The sequence below is a fragment of the Aulonocara stuartgranti genome (assembly GCF_965226115.1).
Source record: "Aulonocara stuartgranti genome assembly, chromosome: 14".
NCBI classification, from domain to species: Eukaryota; Metazoa; Chordata; class Actinopteri; order Cichliformes; family Cichlidae; genus Aulonocara; species Aulonocara stuartgranti.
The window spans coordinates 24,684,856-24,701,407 of record NC_138950.1 but is presented as its reverse complement, the minus strand read 5'-3'; the positions used below and the strand labels follow the sequence as shown (position 1 = coordinate 24,701,407).

The 16,552-nt window shown below is 40.2% G+C and overlaps 3 protein-coding genes across 3 annotated transcripts; all 3 read right to left on the bottom strand.

Annotated features, from left to right (window-relative positions):
- Positions 1–1,740: 1,740 nt before the first annotated feature.
- snrpd2 (small nuclear ribonucleoprotein D2 polypeptide) lies at positions 1,741–4,042 on the bottom strand. Its single transcript, XM_082503860.1, has 3 exons — positions 3,924–4,042; positions 2,896–3,075; positions 1,741–2,186 (listed from the first exon to the last, which is right to left on the bottom strand). Coding segments are annotated over exons 1-3 (357 nt in total). The 5' UTR covers positions 3,926–4,042; the 3' UTR covers positions 1,741–2,011.
- Positions 4,043–6,880: 2,838 nt separating this feature from the next.
- Positions 6,881–10,668, bottom strand: foxg1c (forkhead box G1c). The gene has a single exon (XM_082504202.1). It carries the CDS (start codon positions 9,088–9,090, stop codon positions 7,894–7,896), a length of 1,197 nt encoding a protein of 398 aa, XP_082360328.1. The 5' UTR covers positions 9,091–10,668; the 3' UTR covers positions 6,881–7,893.
- A 610-nt stretch (positions 10,669–11,278) lies between these two features.
- pglyrp5 (peptidoglycan recognition protein 5) lies at positions 11,279–14,923 on the bottom strand. The gene is made up of 4 exons (XM_082504203.1): positions 14,383–14,923; positions 14,082–14,277; positions 13,878–13,996; positions 11,279–13,632 (listed from the first exon to the last, which is right to left on the bottom strand). The coding sequence occupies exons 1-4, from the start codon at positions 14,393–14,395 to the stop codon at positions 13,457–13,459; spliced, it is 504 nt and encodes a 167-aa protein (XP_082360329.1). The 5' UTR covers positions 14,396–14,923; the 3' UTR covers positions 11,279–13,456.
- Between the last annotated feature and the right edge of the window lie 1,629 nt (positions 14,924–16,552).

Here is a 16,552-nt window from a genome sequence, read left to right as displayed (position 1 = left end):
GCTGATTTATTTATTTTCATGCTTAAAATCTTTTTTTTTTGTGGATTTAAATATGGGTAAGGTAACAACAAGGGAAAAATAAAAAATCCCTTATCTGTCATGTTTGATGTGTGGATTACCGACTCTCACATCAAACTGATTTCTAAGTGAAAGTGTCCCTATCTTGTTTTGGATGGTTTACTACTTGATCTACAACATGGGTAAATCTGAACTACAGAAAAAGGATCAGATCTTTTGGGGGCTTCCTGGTTGCCGCAGGGCCCTGAACAGCTGCTGTGTGCCCTTGGGCTGACTATGAAACAACTCGTCTATTTTCCGGCCTCCGCAACATGATCTCAAACTTGGATTTGCCAGAAGCATTAGTGCAATAGCTATTAGAGCAGTCACAGAAGTTCACTACATTTCACATAAAGCGCTAAGCCCGACTCTCCCGTTGACTCAGCCAGCAGGCTTCACCTGAGAGCTGTAAATCAGTGACGACTTGTTGCCCTCACACAGATACTCCACAGATGCTGGGCTGATAGGCACAGGGTTAACAGTGAGAGTGTAATGTGACATAAATTATAAAACAGAGGTCAAGATGTTAAGATGACAGCAGAAAATTCAGGATACTTCTGTAAACATATTTAGCAATTTTTTCATGAGGTTCCATCAGATAAAACAAGAGGAACGATTCAGAAATCAGAGGCATGCAATTCTCAACGACCCGCCCGCCCACCCTTCACAGAAAACTATAAAATACACAAACAAGCATTTCATCTACGTAACCACTGAATATGAGAGCACCACAGAGCAGAGGTTAGATGCCAACTGGTAGGGAGAAGTAAGGCGACACTAGCTGTCGAGCTATTAAGACAATTAACAAAGTGGTCAGGAGGGGCCGAGCGGCAGAGAGGGAATGGCTCGAAATGGAGAGAGATGAGGGTGTGAAGTGACAGTCAGCACATCTGGTCTCATCAATAATGCAGTGGGCCTTTAAACGGCAGTTTGTTGCTTATTGAGCGCTGCTGACTGAAATCAAGCCCGACACCTTAGATGCTGTCAGGGGAGAGTGAAAGGGTGACAGTGGAAGGAGGAGAATGAGGAGGAGAAGGGGAGGGGGAGGCTGGCAAGGAGAAACAACTTTTCAATGACTGCACTGAGCGAGCGCTACAAAATACCACCAAGTACAACCTCATGAGCGTATGCGCTCGTCGATTAGTGAAGTTGAACTTTATAGTAACATCCGTCCAAACTGATACGTAAAATGGACTTTTAGGGACTTCCAAGTGGGCGGCAAAGATTAAAGTCACCTTTTTGTGTCAGAACAAGTCCTGTCTGTTTCTGAGTTCTGGCCCTGAATAATAAGCAAAGTTCTTTTTCTTTGTTGGTGAGACGTTATGTCACTGTAAATGTTATGGTTATTCAAGTTTATCACATCATCATTTTAATTACTGGTAAAGTTAAAGACCCAGTCAGATGTTTGTGTGAAAGCGTGCAGTGATTATTAAATTAATTCTTTAGTTGGAGCCAAAATGGTTTTTGAAGTCAGGGATGTTGATTTTTAGCCCAAGTGAACATAAATAGATGTACCAAATGTGATGAAGCTGAAATATTGAATTCTTGAGAATGGGATAAACAGACAATCTGAAAACATAAAACCATTGTTTTGTCAGAAAAATTAATAATATAAAGACTAGTCTACATTTGTGTAATGTAAACTACATACACTCTAAAAGCTATAAAAATATCTGCACAATGTTTTCATCTCTTCATCACTTTTATTATGAAAATGAAAAAGACAGAAAAGCTCCACAGACAAAGAAAAAAATTGGTCACTTTCGTGCCTAACATTTTAAATGACCGTCAAATGGGAGAAACATATTTTTGATGACATGTTTTCTGTCTTAATAGTGAATTCAGTGATCCAACATCAAAATCAAAACAAATAAGGTTACGGCAACTACAATCAATTGCCTTGAGAAAGTGTAAGAAAAAAAAAAAAAAAGAATAGGTGAGCGGTTCAGAGAGTTCATTTTCCTGTGATCAGAGGATTTCTCAGCACCACGATGACAGAATCCCCCCTGAGGAACATTTTAGAAATGTAGCGGTCCTTATTTACGGGCTTCGACTTCTTCTTTCCCTTCCCGCTCTTCGGAACTTCTGTCCACATCTCCTTCACGTTCTCCAAGACCATGTTGCAATGCCTGAAATGCCGATGGTGATGTAATGTTAGTAATTTATAGAAAATAAATGCATACATAAATAAAAGCCCTGTGATCTTACTCAGGTACTCATACATATGCATTTACATGTTCTGTGATTTTTTTTTTAATCTTTTGCAGTATCAGAAGAAATAATAAATAAATATCACACCTATAATGGAAAAAACAAAACAAAAAGTACTTTTTAGCTGCTACCTCATTCACAGTGGGTAGTTCTGCATGTTTTCAATTTCTATAACAGATTTTTCTAACGCAACACCAATAGGAGTTGGCATTTCCTCTGGGATTCAGCCGGCAGATCTTTCACTCATTAGGTGTGTAAACCAGCTAATTAAAATGATCAAATGTGCCTGAGGATTATGATGTTCCAGCTACATTATACAAGAATAACAAACTAAATGTGTTTGGTTATTTTTACCTTTGAGAGAGGGCAATATTTAATAACAAAGTAAAGGTGCTAAATGTGACTCCAATGGAGAAAAATAGGAAACGAGTGAATACTAAAAAGGGACCAAAGTGACGCGATAGCATGTTATCACCATTGGCTAGCAATAATAATGAAATAAAGGCTTAAATGTAAGAAAACAGACAAAAGAAACATGATTAAAAAAAAACACACTGATATATACAAGTAAGTCTCACATTATACCCTCAAGAGTGTTAAATACTAAATAAGTGTCTGATTCAATACCTGTCAAAAGCCTTAACTCTTCCGAGCAGCTTCTTATTGTTGCGACAGTTTATGAGGACCTGCGTGTTGTTCTTCACTGACTGGGTGAGGACTGAGAGGGGGCCGGTGTTGAACTCCTCCTCCTCTCGCTTCTGAAGCTCTTCAGGGGTCATCTCTGACTTGGGCTTTGTTAAGAGGCTCCTGCAAATGAAACAATGAAACAACATCATAACAGTATCCTAATAAATGAGTGTGACAATGACAATGGCATATTTGAAGTAGTAAAGTAGCACTATTGGAGGTTTTCTGTTACTAAGATAAAACAAGACTTTATTGATCCTACAACAGGGAATTTTGTGCGTTGACACAGCTCAGGTACAGATAGCCCGATTATACATTTTGATGTTTTTTTTAATTATTATGACATTTCGCAAAAATTCATTCATTATTTGTTGTGTGACTACTTACTGAGAAAAGTTAAGTGGAAAACTTAAGCTGTACACAGTACACAAAGTAAAGTACCTCACTACACCTGTAAAAAAATAGGTATTGGGCACAGAGATGCATTTATCAGACAACACGCTGAAGCTTAAACCTCGCCATTTAAAAGCTTCAGTGAGTCATATTTTGGGACATGTTTGGGGACCTTTATGCTAAACAATTTTAAAATAATAATTTTTACGTCACTAGACTGCCACAGGTCGCAATTATTTACCAGCATGAAAACGCACGCTCACACATTGTCTCTTGTTAGCATTTAGAAAACTAGCATTTACGCTATAGTCTGATTTCGGAATCAGTATTTTGAAACTTTACAACAAAGAAGACCAGATGTACGAACTACTTTGATATAACTACAACAAATCTGTAACACAGCTAGTTATGAAAAGGCAGAGCTCCGAAATCGTCTAAAAAGCATCAAGCTAACCGGCCCGGGTAGCAGAAAGGCTAACAATGTTAGCCTTTTAAATGCTCGCTATTAGCGGATTTCAGTGTCTGAAAGAATAACCAGTCTCTCATAACAGCAGCTGATCATCACAAACACTTACATGGTTTCTTTAGGTCGTTTTCAGCTCACTCTGTAACAATTCGGTCGTTTTCAGCTCGCTCTGCAACGATTCCGTTGGGCTCGCGTGGATCAAACTACTTCCGGGTCGTTTGAAGGCGCTTCAAAAACGCCGCTACAACTACCGGGTTACTACAGGCTCACTAAACGCTACAAAGAAGTCCATCTGAAACACACGTTTCCATCATTAATTGCATTATATTTTACATTTTATTCAATAGACTGCTTCTAAAAGCTGACTAGATATGATTTTATTATTCTACTCCGGTGATCTATCCTGTTCACAAAGTAATGACACATTAATTGCTGAATTTTAAGAGGTAAGACAGAAATATTTGTTTTTAGTCCAGAAAATCAGAGACAGAATATTTTTTTTGGATAATCAGTTTTTGTAATCACATACTTTGATAAGAGTCCTCACACATACATGAAGATTTAAACATATTACTCCAGTGCCGAAGTCACTTCATTGGCTCCCAGTTGAGTACAGGATAAACTATAAATCTTTCTATTAGTTGATAAAGCTTTCAATGGTTTTAACTTTTATGGTAAACCCATGAGATTACGCGTAGTAAAATATGGTATATACATATAAAATTGACATTGCTGTTAACATATTAAATACAGGATAAATTCTTATGTAAGCATGCTCAAATTGTCTTTCAGTTTGAAAGCATAATTTTACTTATTATTTTACTTATTATAGGGAATAGAGCAATTTTACACTGTGGTAATTTTATGTTTTTTTTCTGCAAAGAATACTGAAACAACATGCTCTAATAATAATTAAAAATAAAATAAAATAAAATAAAAATAATATTAACACCATGGGACTCAATATAACTCAGAGTTCTTAAGAAGATGTTATAGGATAAAGGAAATAAATCAGAGAGCAGTCAAACTGATATGCAGACTCAAACAGTTAAGTCATTGTTTTGCTCTTCGGTACAACAAGAACGAGTAAAAAGAGCACGTCTATGTCTGAGAGAGGGAGATTGGCTTTCTGACAAGAGACAGACAGACGCCTATAGGTGTCCATCCCACCCACCTTGTTTCAGTGGTTGCAGATCTACCTGTCGAAAGCACTTGCTGCAGATAATGGCAGCCTGTGTGCTGCTGAGGAGGGGAGTGTGATTGACTGGGATCGATTACGAGCGCTGCTGGGGTACATCTTTATGGAGCACACCTAGCTCAGCCAAAAGTCTTGCATCCTAAACTGTGGTGTAAAATGAGCTCATATACATGAAACGGAACTGTGGGAGCCTGAAAGGACTTTGGTCAGTTAAGAGAGCAGGCAAATACAAGTTTGCATCATCTCCCTCAAGCAGCACAAGGTGGCAACTTTTGTTATTTTGACTTCATTTACAGGAAGGTTATTATTCTTACCCAAAATCCCAAATATGGTGAAATAGTCAGACTGAATTACTAGTCTGAAAGAAATATCTGACAGCACTTTGAAGATTGAGTTCAAACACGTGAACACGTTGGGACACCTCCAGAAAGCGTGTTACAAAGAGGTGTGGGTATGACAGATTGACTCTACATTTGGAAAGGATTTAGAGTGTCTAATGTGAGTGAAACTGAACCTATACAACACCTTACACTGAACAAGGACATGCCAGGAACAGAGTGATAGCCACCCTTTCCCATAAGTGTTTTTTAAGCTCTTTTTCAGTGCACAACAAAAATCTGTTTAATCTGTTTGATTTATAATAATAATAAGAAGAAGAATTTGTGGTAGCTTGTGGTAACAAGGTTTCTTTTTGACAGAAAATGTTGGAGCATAAACAGAGCCTGAAACTTTTGCAGCGTGGGAGAAACAAGCTGGTCAAACAGGTGCACTTTGAGACATACTGATGCAGAATGTTCAGTGGCTTTAAAGAGCTGATCTGTTTCTCCAAACAGAAATGATGTGGAGGGAGACGTCGAAGGTCTGGCATGGACTGCTTCATGCTCAGCAACTGAATTCCAACCTAATTTTAACGGAAGAACAAATGCAGATATGTGAGGGTGTTCAAAGGCCTATTCCTTCTCACCCAAATAAAACTGAACAAACAAACGTGTTATTCCCACTTTACATTTTGTTGTACATTTTAAAAAATGTATCTAAAAAACTGAAAGAGATGATAACTAAAGAGGTTTTTTTAAACTTCTGGTTGATTTTTGAAAAGGCCATCCTGATTTCTGCAGCCTCCTGCACACCAAAAACCAGCGAAACCTTATTGTAGCAGGGTGAATTATAGCTCTATGGTTATTAGTAGAGCTGTCAAACTAAACATGTTATTTATTACACTAACAGCAAACAGTATCTTCTTACTCTTGCCTCAGGATACAAAAGTCTACTTTGCACCAAAAGCTTGTTGCTTCACAGCTAAGCTCCCCCCCTTGCTGCTCTGCACACCACAGTCCTTCATGCCAAAGTGTAAATATTATCTTTTGTATCTATCTAGACGGTGAGTTTGGCAACAGTGAAGTTACCTGATCCAGCCCGGTCTGCTTTAACCACACGTGACTGAGGATGTGACTGGCTTTGGAAAGGTGGCGGGCTGAGGTTTTTTCTTTCTTTCTATTTATGTTTTTGATAAAGAACCCTTTGTTTAAAAGAGACATCTGCTCTAATCTGCATCCACATACATCTATTAATTTATATCTCCAGGGGGCAGCGGCGAGGAGAGGTGAGGGAAAGTTTAACAGGCAGTGATGTCAGCGCAGGTTGAAACAGAAGACAGATCAATAAGATCTGCGCGACTGGAAATGCCATGTCTACCTGTTGAGGTTACATCACAACCCTTTCCACACGATATCTCCTCGAGAAACCTTTTTAGTGGAACTGTTCATAAACAAAAAAAAAAAAAAAAAAGAATGGCTCAGAGCACAGAGGCCTCTGTGCCTCACAACCTTTCCTTAAAACACTCAATCCAGTCTATATATAGTTCTTATTGTGCGGGCTCAAATCTCCAGGGTGAAACATTTAATAACACAGCCAAATAAGAACAATCAACAACTGTAGCTTTTAATGAGGTTAAAAGAAAACACAATTAAAAATGCATTATTTATCGTTTAATTACATGTAAGGTCATTAAAATGGGAATGTAATATATATATGGTTGCAACATTAACGAAATCGAAGACAGTAAGTGCAGCAAATGAGCAGTTTAAGTATCATTTTCACATCACATTTTCACCCAAACTGAAAACTCATAATTTAAAAAGTCCCCGGACTAAAAAAACAACAAAACAAAACAAAACAAAACAAAACAAAACAAAAAAAAAACCCCGGTTCCACCCGTTCGTTTAAAATTAAGCTGGAACCTTTCCAAAGTAATATTTTAATGTGTTGGATACCATGCTGGGGAAAGCGATTCCCTTCATCAAGAGTTTTATACTTTTCGATTTTATTTCATGTTTAAAATCGTGTTTTCTTCTCATCTCCCTTCAACCCAAAACTGGTGACATGCGCCGAAAAACCCTTCACTTTTTGATACCAATAAACACACATGTGGGAAATCATTGATGAGGAAAGTTAACAAAGGATAATATTTTTTCTAGTACAATTTCAGAAGCAGATGCAAACTCGGTGAACGTTAATTGCATTAAAAAATGATCTGCGCATATCCGCGCATAACCTAGGATTCACAATATACGCAAATACACTTTTGTTTTTTGCTCATTTTCGGAAATGTGTTTGTCAGAGGAAGTATTTTAAGACTTATAGTTCACGCGTCATTTATTTTTTGGTCATTTAAACTTTGCAACTCTGAGAAATAATCCAAGTCTATTAACGTTTTTTTTTTTTTACTTAGATACATCCACTGTGACGCAGACATTTGGGTAAATATTGCAGGATTTTTATCATTCATCGGGATTCTTTGGCTTTGCCTTTTGTTTCCAACAATTAGCAAACTATCTACAGCAATGTTTCAAATCTCACACACTGGCTGTCGGGACTGTATCTATTTCTCTATATTCCAAGACGACGGGCTCGGGCTGACTTGAGGGCAATAATTTGAAAAGTCACCGCAGCATCCTCCGAGGTCTGCATGACCGCTCTTGGGTAAAAACGTCGCCGCTGGTGTCTTGGAGGTGGCGCACTCCTCTTGACTAAACGTGGCGGCGCACGGTATGTGGTGAGAGTAAAAGTAGCTGGCTTGTCCGGAGATCATGTTAAAAGAGCACGGGTCTGTCAGCGGCAGCGTGCACGCGGGGATGGAGGCGGAGAAGGCGGTGCACGCGGCGCCGATCTGGTGGCGACGGGACTGCGCGCAACTGAGTCCGATGTAAGACATCTCCTGGTGCGTCTGCAAGAACCGGTCAGCGTCCGCAGCGTTTGCGCTCAGTCGGGCCCGCTGTGAGACCACTGACGTGGCGTGGTTGGAGAAGCGAGGGTGCGCGCTCAGATATGTCCCCGCGCCAAGGTGGGTGCGCACCGGCGCTTGGAGAGGTAGAAACGGCGGAACCGGCCAGTAAAACGAACTGGCTGCGGCCAGAGTGACGCTGGTTGCAGTGCCCGAGGGCATCACACGACCGCCTCCTCTCTTCAGCCCGAGCTTGGTCCTGGAGCCAGCTGCGGCTCTGCGGCGCAGTTTTCCCGATGTGCCACCTATGAAGACGTCCTCGCTGCAGGGGTCCAGCATCCAGTAGTTGCCTTTGCCGGGATCGTCGTAGTGGCGCGGCACTTTCACGAAACACTTGTTTAGGCTCAGGTTGTGCCTGATTGAATTTTGCCACCCTTGTCTGTTTTGCCGGTAGTACGGAAAGTTTTCCATGATGAACTCATAGATGCCGTTGAGCGTAAGCCGTCGTTCGGGACTTTGGCGGATCGCCATCATGATGAGCGCGTTGTAACTAAAAGGCGGTTTTTCGGGTTTGACGCTTTCTTCTGCCCCACCGGTTTTCCTCGATTCTTCCTTATTTCCTTCTCGTCTCCCAGTTACAGTCCCCGCTTTGGTTTCCACTTTGGCGCATTCTTTTGACTTTTCAAAGTTTTGATCATGGCTGGCTTTTGCAAGCTGGCTAGAGCGCACTTTCTGGGACTGAGAAGGAGACTCCTGGTCACCCATCACTCCTTCTCGTCTCCACAACAGGCTGCTGATGCTGAATGAAGACTTGTGGAATAATCGGCTTGAAGTTTTCACATCCTCAATCTCCATCCCAAAGGTTAAAAAACACTCTCGAAATTCTCAAAGCTGTCCGGAGATCACAGGAGAGCGCACCGCTGAACACACAGAGCAAAGATGCGTCGACTCAAAGTGGTAAAGAGCCAAAGACGCACGGGCCAGACAGCGTGACAACAAATGCGCATGATCACAGCAGCTCAGGACTCGTTACCTCCAAAACGACTCGCGTTGGTGTTTACTTTGTAACTGCGCATAAAAGAGAATCATCCTGGGACGTGTTGTGCGCATGTGTCCGTACTTTGAGTCAAGTGGTTCTATTTTAGTAAAAAGATAATTCATTTATTCCAGTGAAGAGTTAAACGCCTTTTATCCATAAAATCAAAGCAACGCACTAAAATATGACTCGTGTGATGTTTTTTCCCCATAAGCACCTATCAACCCCCCCAAAGAAAAATCTATAATAATTTGAGAATGAAAGGATGTGCCATGATACCAAACACACTGTGCCAAGGCGGGCTTGAACCCGGGATGACATGGATGTGCTGTCAATCTATGTGACTGATCAGTGAACTCTGGGGTGCAATTATAACACTTCCGTGACTCATGAAATTCAACACTCTCACACGCGCCTCACCCCCTGGGCTGGCCTCATCTTTCTCTCTCGTTTTTCTTCTTCTCTGCTTTCTCTCTTTGCGCACCTTAATCGACATCATAGGAGCCAATTTGGCAAAATGCCGATCAAGAGAATGAAGACGCTGTAGAGACCGAATGATCCTGTATATAACGGGCCAAAGACGAGCAGGCTAAAACGCAGAATGAAGGGCAAGATTATTACGCGTACCAGTTATTTCGTAATTTATACCAGCTCTGAGTTGCAAGCTTTTATGATGCAAAATTTTTTATTATTTCTGGGCAAAAATGTGGTAAAATTAAATAAACAGTAGCCAGAGATTCTCTGTAACTGAAAACTGCCTCCTTACTTCAAATTAAACAGTGTATTTGACTTAATCCATGCTTCTCTTAAATCTAATACAGTGAGTTTTCTCGGTTACTTGCTACATAATGCTAACCTTGACTTTTCTTAGTTTGAACAGTTGTCCACCGATGAAGAAAGCAGATAAATGTGTCGACACGTTAAGGTTTCGCTTGAATTGATTATTTTAGTGATAATGCATCAGTCATTTCAGACATGACGTATCCAGGTTTTGATTTTTTGTGGACATGCTTTGGAGTGTTCATGTCGCTGAGAACAGTGTTAAAGTTCAGCAGGCAACAGGCCACCATGACTGAGACTCCGGTGGCAACGAATGAGTTCCAGCCCCGTTAATGACCTAGGCTGTTGTTGAAATAGCACCTAATTAAAGCAGTGTCCTGTAGCAATGAAGCCTGTGGGGTCATAAATGACGAAACATGTAATGTTAATAGTGTGTACAAGCACTCCTAATGATATAAATTCATTAGGCTGCTCATAAACTCATTATCAGAGTTCACTTGTTTTTAAGGCACCTACACCATCCTGGTTTAAATGCATTTAAGTTAGAATTAAGCTGAGCACGCTTTGGCACGATACATCAAGTTCACGTGCCCTACTTGCATGTTACTGCAGTGCCAGATGTATGTATTCCTACTTAAGGAGGAATAGATCATTTAAAGAAAACCACATCATTATATTTTACATTGTGCTCTCCTCTCCAAGCAGAAGTCAGATTGCTTTTCTTCACTCTAAATATGTGACTGTCAATAAATCCTGCCAATAACTTTCTGCTATGATGCCTTTCCATCAGAAAGGGGATGAAATAGATCTGGTGTAAATGAATGTAAGACAGGGATATGAGTTTTTCCTGCTTGTTTTATTGTCTGAAAGGCCTTCACCTCTCCATGTCACACCGGTACAAACGATAAGTTCACGTGAGGTTCCTGAGTGATGTGGGCACTCCTTCAACCACAAGAAAGTGAAGCAGGGCCTAAGGGGCGATGAGTTATAGCCTTGTGTTATTTTCTATTCTACAAACAGCAGCAGGAGTGAACAAAAGGTCATCACACACACACACACACACACACACACACACACACACACACTGCAAATTCATATCAGGTTTTATAATTTAATATCTAATATCTGTTTTTTCACCACTTGGAAGGGGTGACACACAAACTCAATGCCTTTGCGTTACTTTGACTTAGTTTATTAAGTTTGTTGCTCAACAAACATTTAAAAAGATTCATGTATAGCCAGTGCAGTGATATCTAATATCTGTTCCGACAATGACAAGGTAATAATAATAAAAGAATAATATACATGCTTCTTGGTTGGATTATTGTTTCAAATTCTTCTCACAGAAGAAAGAAATCCATTTAATTTGATGAATCTATTAGAACTTACACAGCACTTCCCTTCCCTGTCTGAACACATTGAACTTTCACTGTAGCTGTGCCCTAGCATCTTGTTCAGTTACACTGATCATTGACAACAATAAAGTCTACTATATATTAGTCATGAAGACAAGGATTAGTCATACAGTCTAATACCTTTGCCATTTAGCCTGTTTGATAGGGCCCTCCTCCATAATCTGTGTGCTGCACAAGTGAGCACTTGTTGGGAATGTTTCTGGCACTGCAGAAAGCATGCATTGTTGTTTCAGCACTTACAATGCCCTTGATTCCATATCTTGTGTTGTTTACAGTGTTTTTTGCAGAGATATTTGAAGGACATTTGCATGAGAAAACAGGACTTGTAAAGATTGTTTGTTGTTCAATAATATACTTAATAATTATTCTGCGGTTTAACAAGTGTTGCTGCGATATGCCAGCATAGCTAACTGTGATAAAAAACTCTATTATTATTTTAATAATACACATATTCTATTTTTGTGAGCCCGTGGTCTCGCACACAAACGTTCTTTTTTCTGCCTCTTGCAAGTGATTATTTCACCTGAGTGGCAAATGTTTGGTCTTGTTCACCTTTAGTTTACATTACCTTGAGGTGTAGTTGTTCTTTTTGCACAGTTATGGCTACAGTCTCACGGGCTTCTGCAACTGTTATTTTAACTTTAATCTGTTTGCCAAAAACGAAACAAAACACTCAATAAACAAACTAAAAGATAGCTTAGACAAGTAGCTTCTTGGAATTTCTTACAGATATTGTGATAATATCATTATCATTAACTCTTCTAACTACATACTAAAAAAAAACCCTTCACCCTGTGTGGTGTTTGTGATAGAGAAAAAGAGAAAATTCCTCGCATACGTAAAAAAAAAAATCAAACAAACAATGAATCGAGTAATAAAAAGAAGCACTCTGAGACTGCAAACCTCTGCCAAGACAGCTCAGTTTGTGTGTTTTTAACTTTTAAAGGAACAATATTGTGTTTTTATTGTATTCTTTTTATTTTCTTTGTTCTTTTTAAACGTCCTTTAAGAAAAAATTAGTTAAGAGAAATTTGACAGATGTTTACTTTATACATTTACATTACATTTTAGAGAAGTAGATAATGAATAATAGGTACTGATTTGTAAATAATGGGACATGAATAACTTATTATATAATAGGATACTACAATATATTTCTAACTAACTAGGAAGCTCATTGTCTTTGTCTCAATTCTCTCTTTAAATATAAAACACATTTCTGAGGTCAGCATAAAAGAAAGGCGGATGTGAAATTTAAAAGCCAAACTATAATGTGATATTTCGAATCCCCATACACCTGAGTTATTTCCTGATTGTTGCCAATACAAACAAAGGCAGCAGAATTTTAAGTACAACTTTAAAGATACAAGACATTTTATAAAAATTTGACCTTGTAGAAGAGGTCAGAGGTCCACAATAACTTAGAATCCCCATATATTATTCCCTATATGCCTATATGTTGTCAGCACTAAGTTTTAAATAGCTCTATATAGAATTTTCTTTTACTTTGATCTTCAGCTTAGTCTGCTGATCTCGAAGATGCAACAAATGTGACACAATTTGAAATCTTTACGGTGCTTTCTATATGTTGACATCACACAGCAATTATAAGAATCATAGCTTTTAAATGATAAGACTTTTTGTCAATTCTTAACCAATTAATCATTGAGTTTCCAGTTGCACTTCTAAACAGATAAAGCCTGCGTTATTCTCATCCCATGCAACGGCTCCCTCTGCTGTAAAAGAAAGCTCTGACAGGCTGTGAAAACAGACTCTTCCTGCTAACAGATAATAAAAAATATAATAATGTGCAAATAATATGCATATAATGTGACGAGGAAAAAAGAAACCTGAGCATTAGTGTCGGATCTAGAAAGCTTCTTCCTCCTAACACCTTGCTTACTTCACAGAAGCTGGTCATGGGGTCTGTGTGCAATTTAAGGAAGGGGTGCAATTTCTCCTCAAAACACTGACAAATCGTCTGCGAGGTTCACGACGTGCTCCTCAGTTGTGGCAGTGCGGCGTAAAGCTTTTCTCCTGGACACTCTGTGTTTCCCAGATCTCTGTGTCCATACAGGCCAAACCCAGGCTGTAGAAATCCTGCGGAAACTCCAGACTGCAGCAGCTGTTTCACCGCAACGACTGCTTTTTCACTCGGCGTCTCATCTGCAATGAAAACAAGAAGTAGCTTTATCATTATATGGAGAATAATGTGCAATATCCAATGTGTGTGTGTGCTTGTTGTATTAAAATTACCCTGCTTTTATGATCTTTTCCTATGATACAAGGTGCGGTTACTAAATAAAGATTAACGTTTGTATTGCACACACAGGCCCAGCCTTATCATTTTATGTCTACACCCTGAACAACATGCTCTTGTATATGATACACACAAAATAAGGAGTGCTTACTGTTGAAATTCCCCATGAAGGCAATTCCCAGTGAGTCACTGTTGTGGTCCTTGGCATGTGCGCCCATCACACCCCAGCCACGACCCTCGAACACAGTCCCATCTCCAGCAACAAGAAAACTAAACATTGAAGAAGTACAGGTAAGCTTTGATAACAAAACCAAACATTTGCACACAGTTCTTGTGCACTAACAGAGGAACTCACTTGTATCCAATATCATCAAACTTTCTGTCTTTCATGTGGTATCTCTGAATACTGACAAGGCTGGCTTTGCACTCAGCCAGGCCTTTGCAGCTTGGGTAGGCAGTGTGGTGGATAACAACTCTTCGGGCAGGTCCTTTCAGAGCCTTGGTTTGTTTGGCAGCGGCTGCTCCCCACTCTTGCCTTGAAACAATGCTCACTGAAACAGATTGAAATCAATCAAATTGATACTCAGCATTCATAAAAGAAAATCTAATTAGTAAACCAGAAACCATCCTTAGTGCAAAGCTGTCTGTTTCCATACCTTGTCGGTCCATGGCGTCCCACAAAGCAGACTAACTCGTGGCAAGTAGTGCAGCTCCTTTATCAAAGAGCCTGTTTCAAGGGGTGTGGTTTTGGGAAGTACACCTATTATGTACTTAATGAGCACGAGTTATTTTCCCACTAGTTTTACCAGCCGAGCAATAATTTACAGTTGCCCAACAAGATGTCTGGAATATACGTGCTTAAAAAAGAAGGAAGTACAACACAGTATTTCCTGAATGTTGCACAGCTAGAGAAAACCTCTGATTTTTCACACGCATAACTACTAACTAACATTACAAAATCAGTAGCACGGAGGAAAAAAGACAAGCCGTGTCATGATCTTCAAATTTAGGAGTAGTCTGAAAACTGAGAAAGTCCATGAAGTGTCACTGGTGCTTTAAGAAACTGACTTGACTCATCAAAAATTACTCCCGTTTACTTGTTAATGTAATGTATTAGATGCATTTCCCAGTTGGACTGAGAGCAGACCTGTAGCTACAGCTCGGGTCTGAAGTTTGTATCCACTCATTGCAAATTACCCTCTAAATCCAAAACTTGCCATGAATTTCAGGGGAATTTTGGGGATTTGAATGACTTCTTTGGACTGTTCTTTTTCCAGGGTGGAATGATTGTACAGCATTTATCTTTAATTACTTTAAAACAACAACAGAAACCTAGGATTTCTGTCAACAACAAGACTGTGGACAGAAATCATAGGTTTTCATCGCTACCAAAGATGAACACACTTGAGACACACACACACACACACACACACACACAGGGGCAAAAAAGTATTTAGTCAGCCACCGATTGTGCAAGTTCCCCCGCCTAAAATGATGACAGAGGTCAGTAATTTGCACCAGAGGTACACTTCAACTGTGAGAGACAGAATGTGAAAAAAAAAAATCCATGAATCCACATGGTAGGATTTGTAAAGAATTTATTCGTGAATCAGGGTGGAAAATAAGTATTTGGTCAATAACAAAAATACAACTCAATACTTTGTAACATAACCTTTGTTGGCAATAACAGAGGTCAAACGTTTACTATAGGTCTTTACCAGGTTTGCACACACAGTAGCTGGTATTTTGGCCCATTCCTCCATGCAGATCTTCTCGAGAGCAGTGATGTTTTGGGGCTGTCGCCGAGCAACACGGACTTTCAACTCCCGCCACAGATTTTCTATGGGGTTGAGGTCTGGAGACTGGCTAGGCCACTCCAGGACTTTCAAATGCTTCTTACGGAGCCACTCCTTTGTTGCCCGGGCGGTGTGTTTTGGATCATTGTCATGTTGGAAGACCCAGCCTCGTTTCATCTTCAAAGTTCTCACTGATGGAAGGAGGTTTTGGCTCAAAATCTCACGATACATGGCCCCATTCATTCTGTCCTTAACACGGATCAGTCGTCCTGTCCCCTTGGCAGAAAAACAGCCCCATAGCATGATGTTTCCACCCCCATGCTTCACAGTAGGTATGGTGTTCTTGGGATGCAACTCAGTATTCTTCTTCCTCCAAACACGACAAGTTGAGTTTATACCAAAAAGTTCTACTTTGGTTTCATCTGACCACATGGCATTCTCCCAATCCTCTGCTGTATCATCCATGTGCTCTCTGGCAAACTTCAGACGGGCCTGGACATGCACTGGCTTCAGCAGCGGAACACGTCTGGCACTGCGGGATTTGATTCCCTGCCGTTGTAGTGTGTTACTGATGGTGACCTTTGTTACTTTGGTCCCAGCTCTCTGCAGGTCATTCACCAGGTCCCCCCGTGTGGTTCTGGGATCTTTGCTCACCGTTCTCATGATCATTTTGACCCCACGGGATGAGATCTTGCGTGGAGCCCCAGATCGAGGGAGATTATCAGTGGTCTTGTATGTCTTCCATTTTCTGCTGATTGCTCCCACAGTTGATTTTTTCACACCAAGCTGCTTGCCTATTGTAGATTCACTCTTCCCAGTCTGGTGCAGGTCTACAATACTTTTCCTGGTGTCCTTCGAAAGCTCTTTGGTCTTGGCCATGGCGGAGTTTGGAGTCTGACTGTTTGAGGCTGTGGACAGGTGTCTTTTATACAGATGATGAGTTCAAACAGGTGCCATTCATACAGGTAACGAGTGGGGGACAGAAAAGCTTCTTACAGAAGACGTTACAGGTCTGTGAGAGCCAGAGATT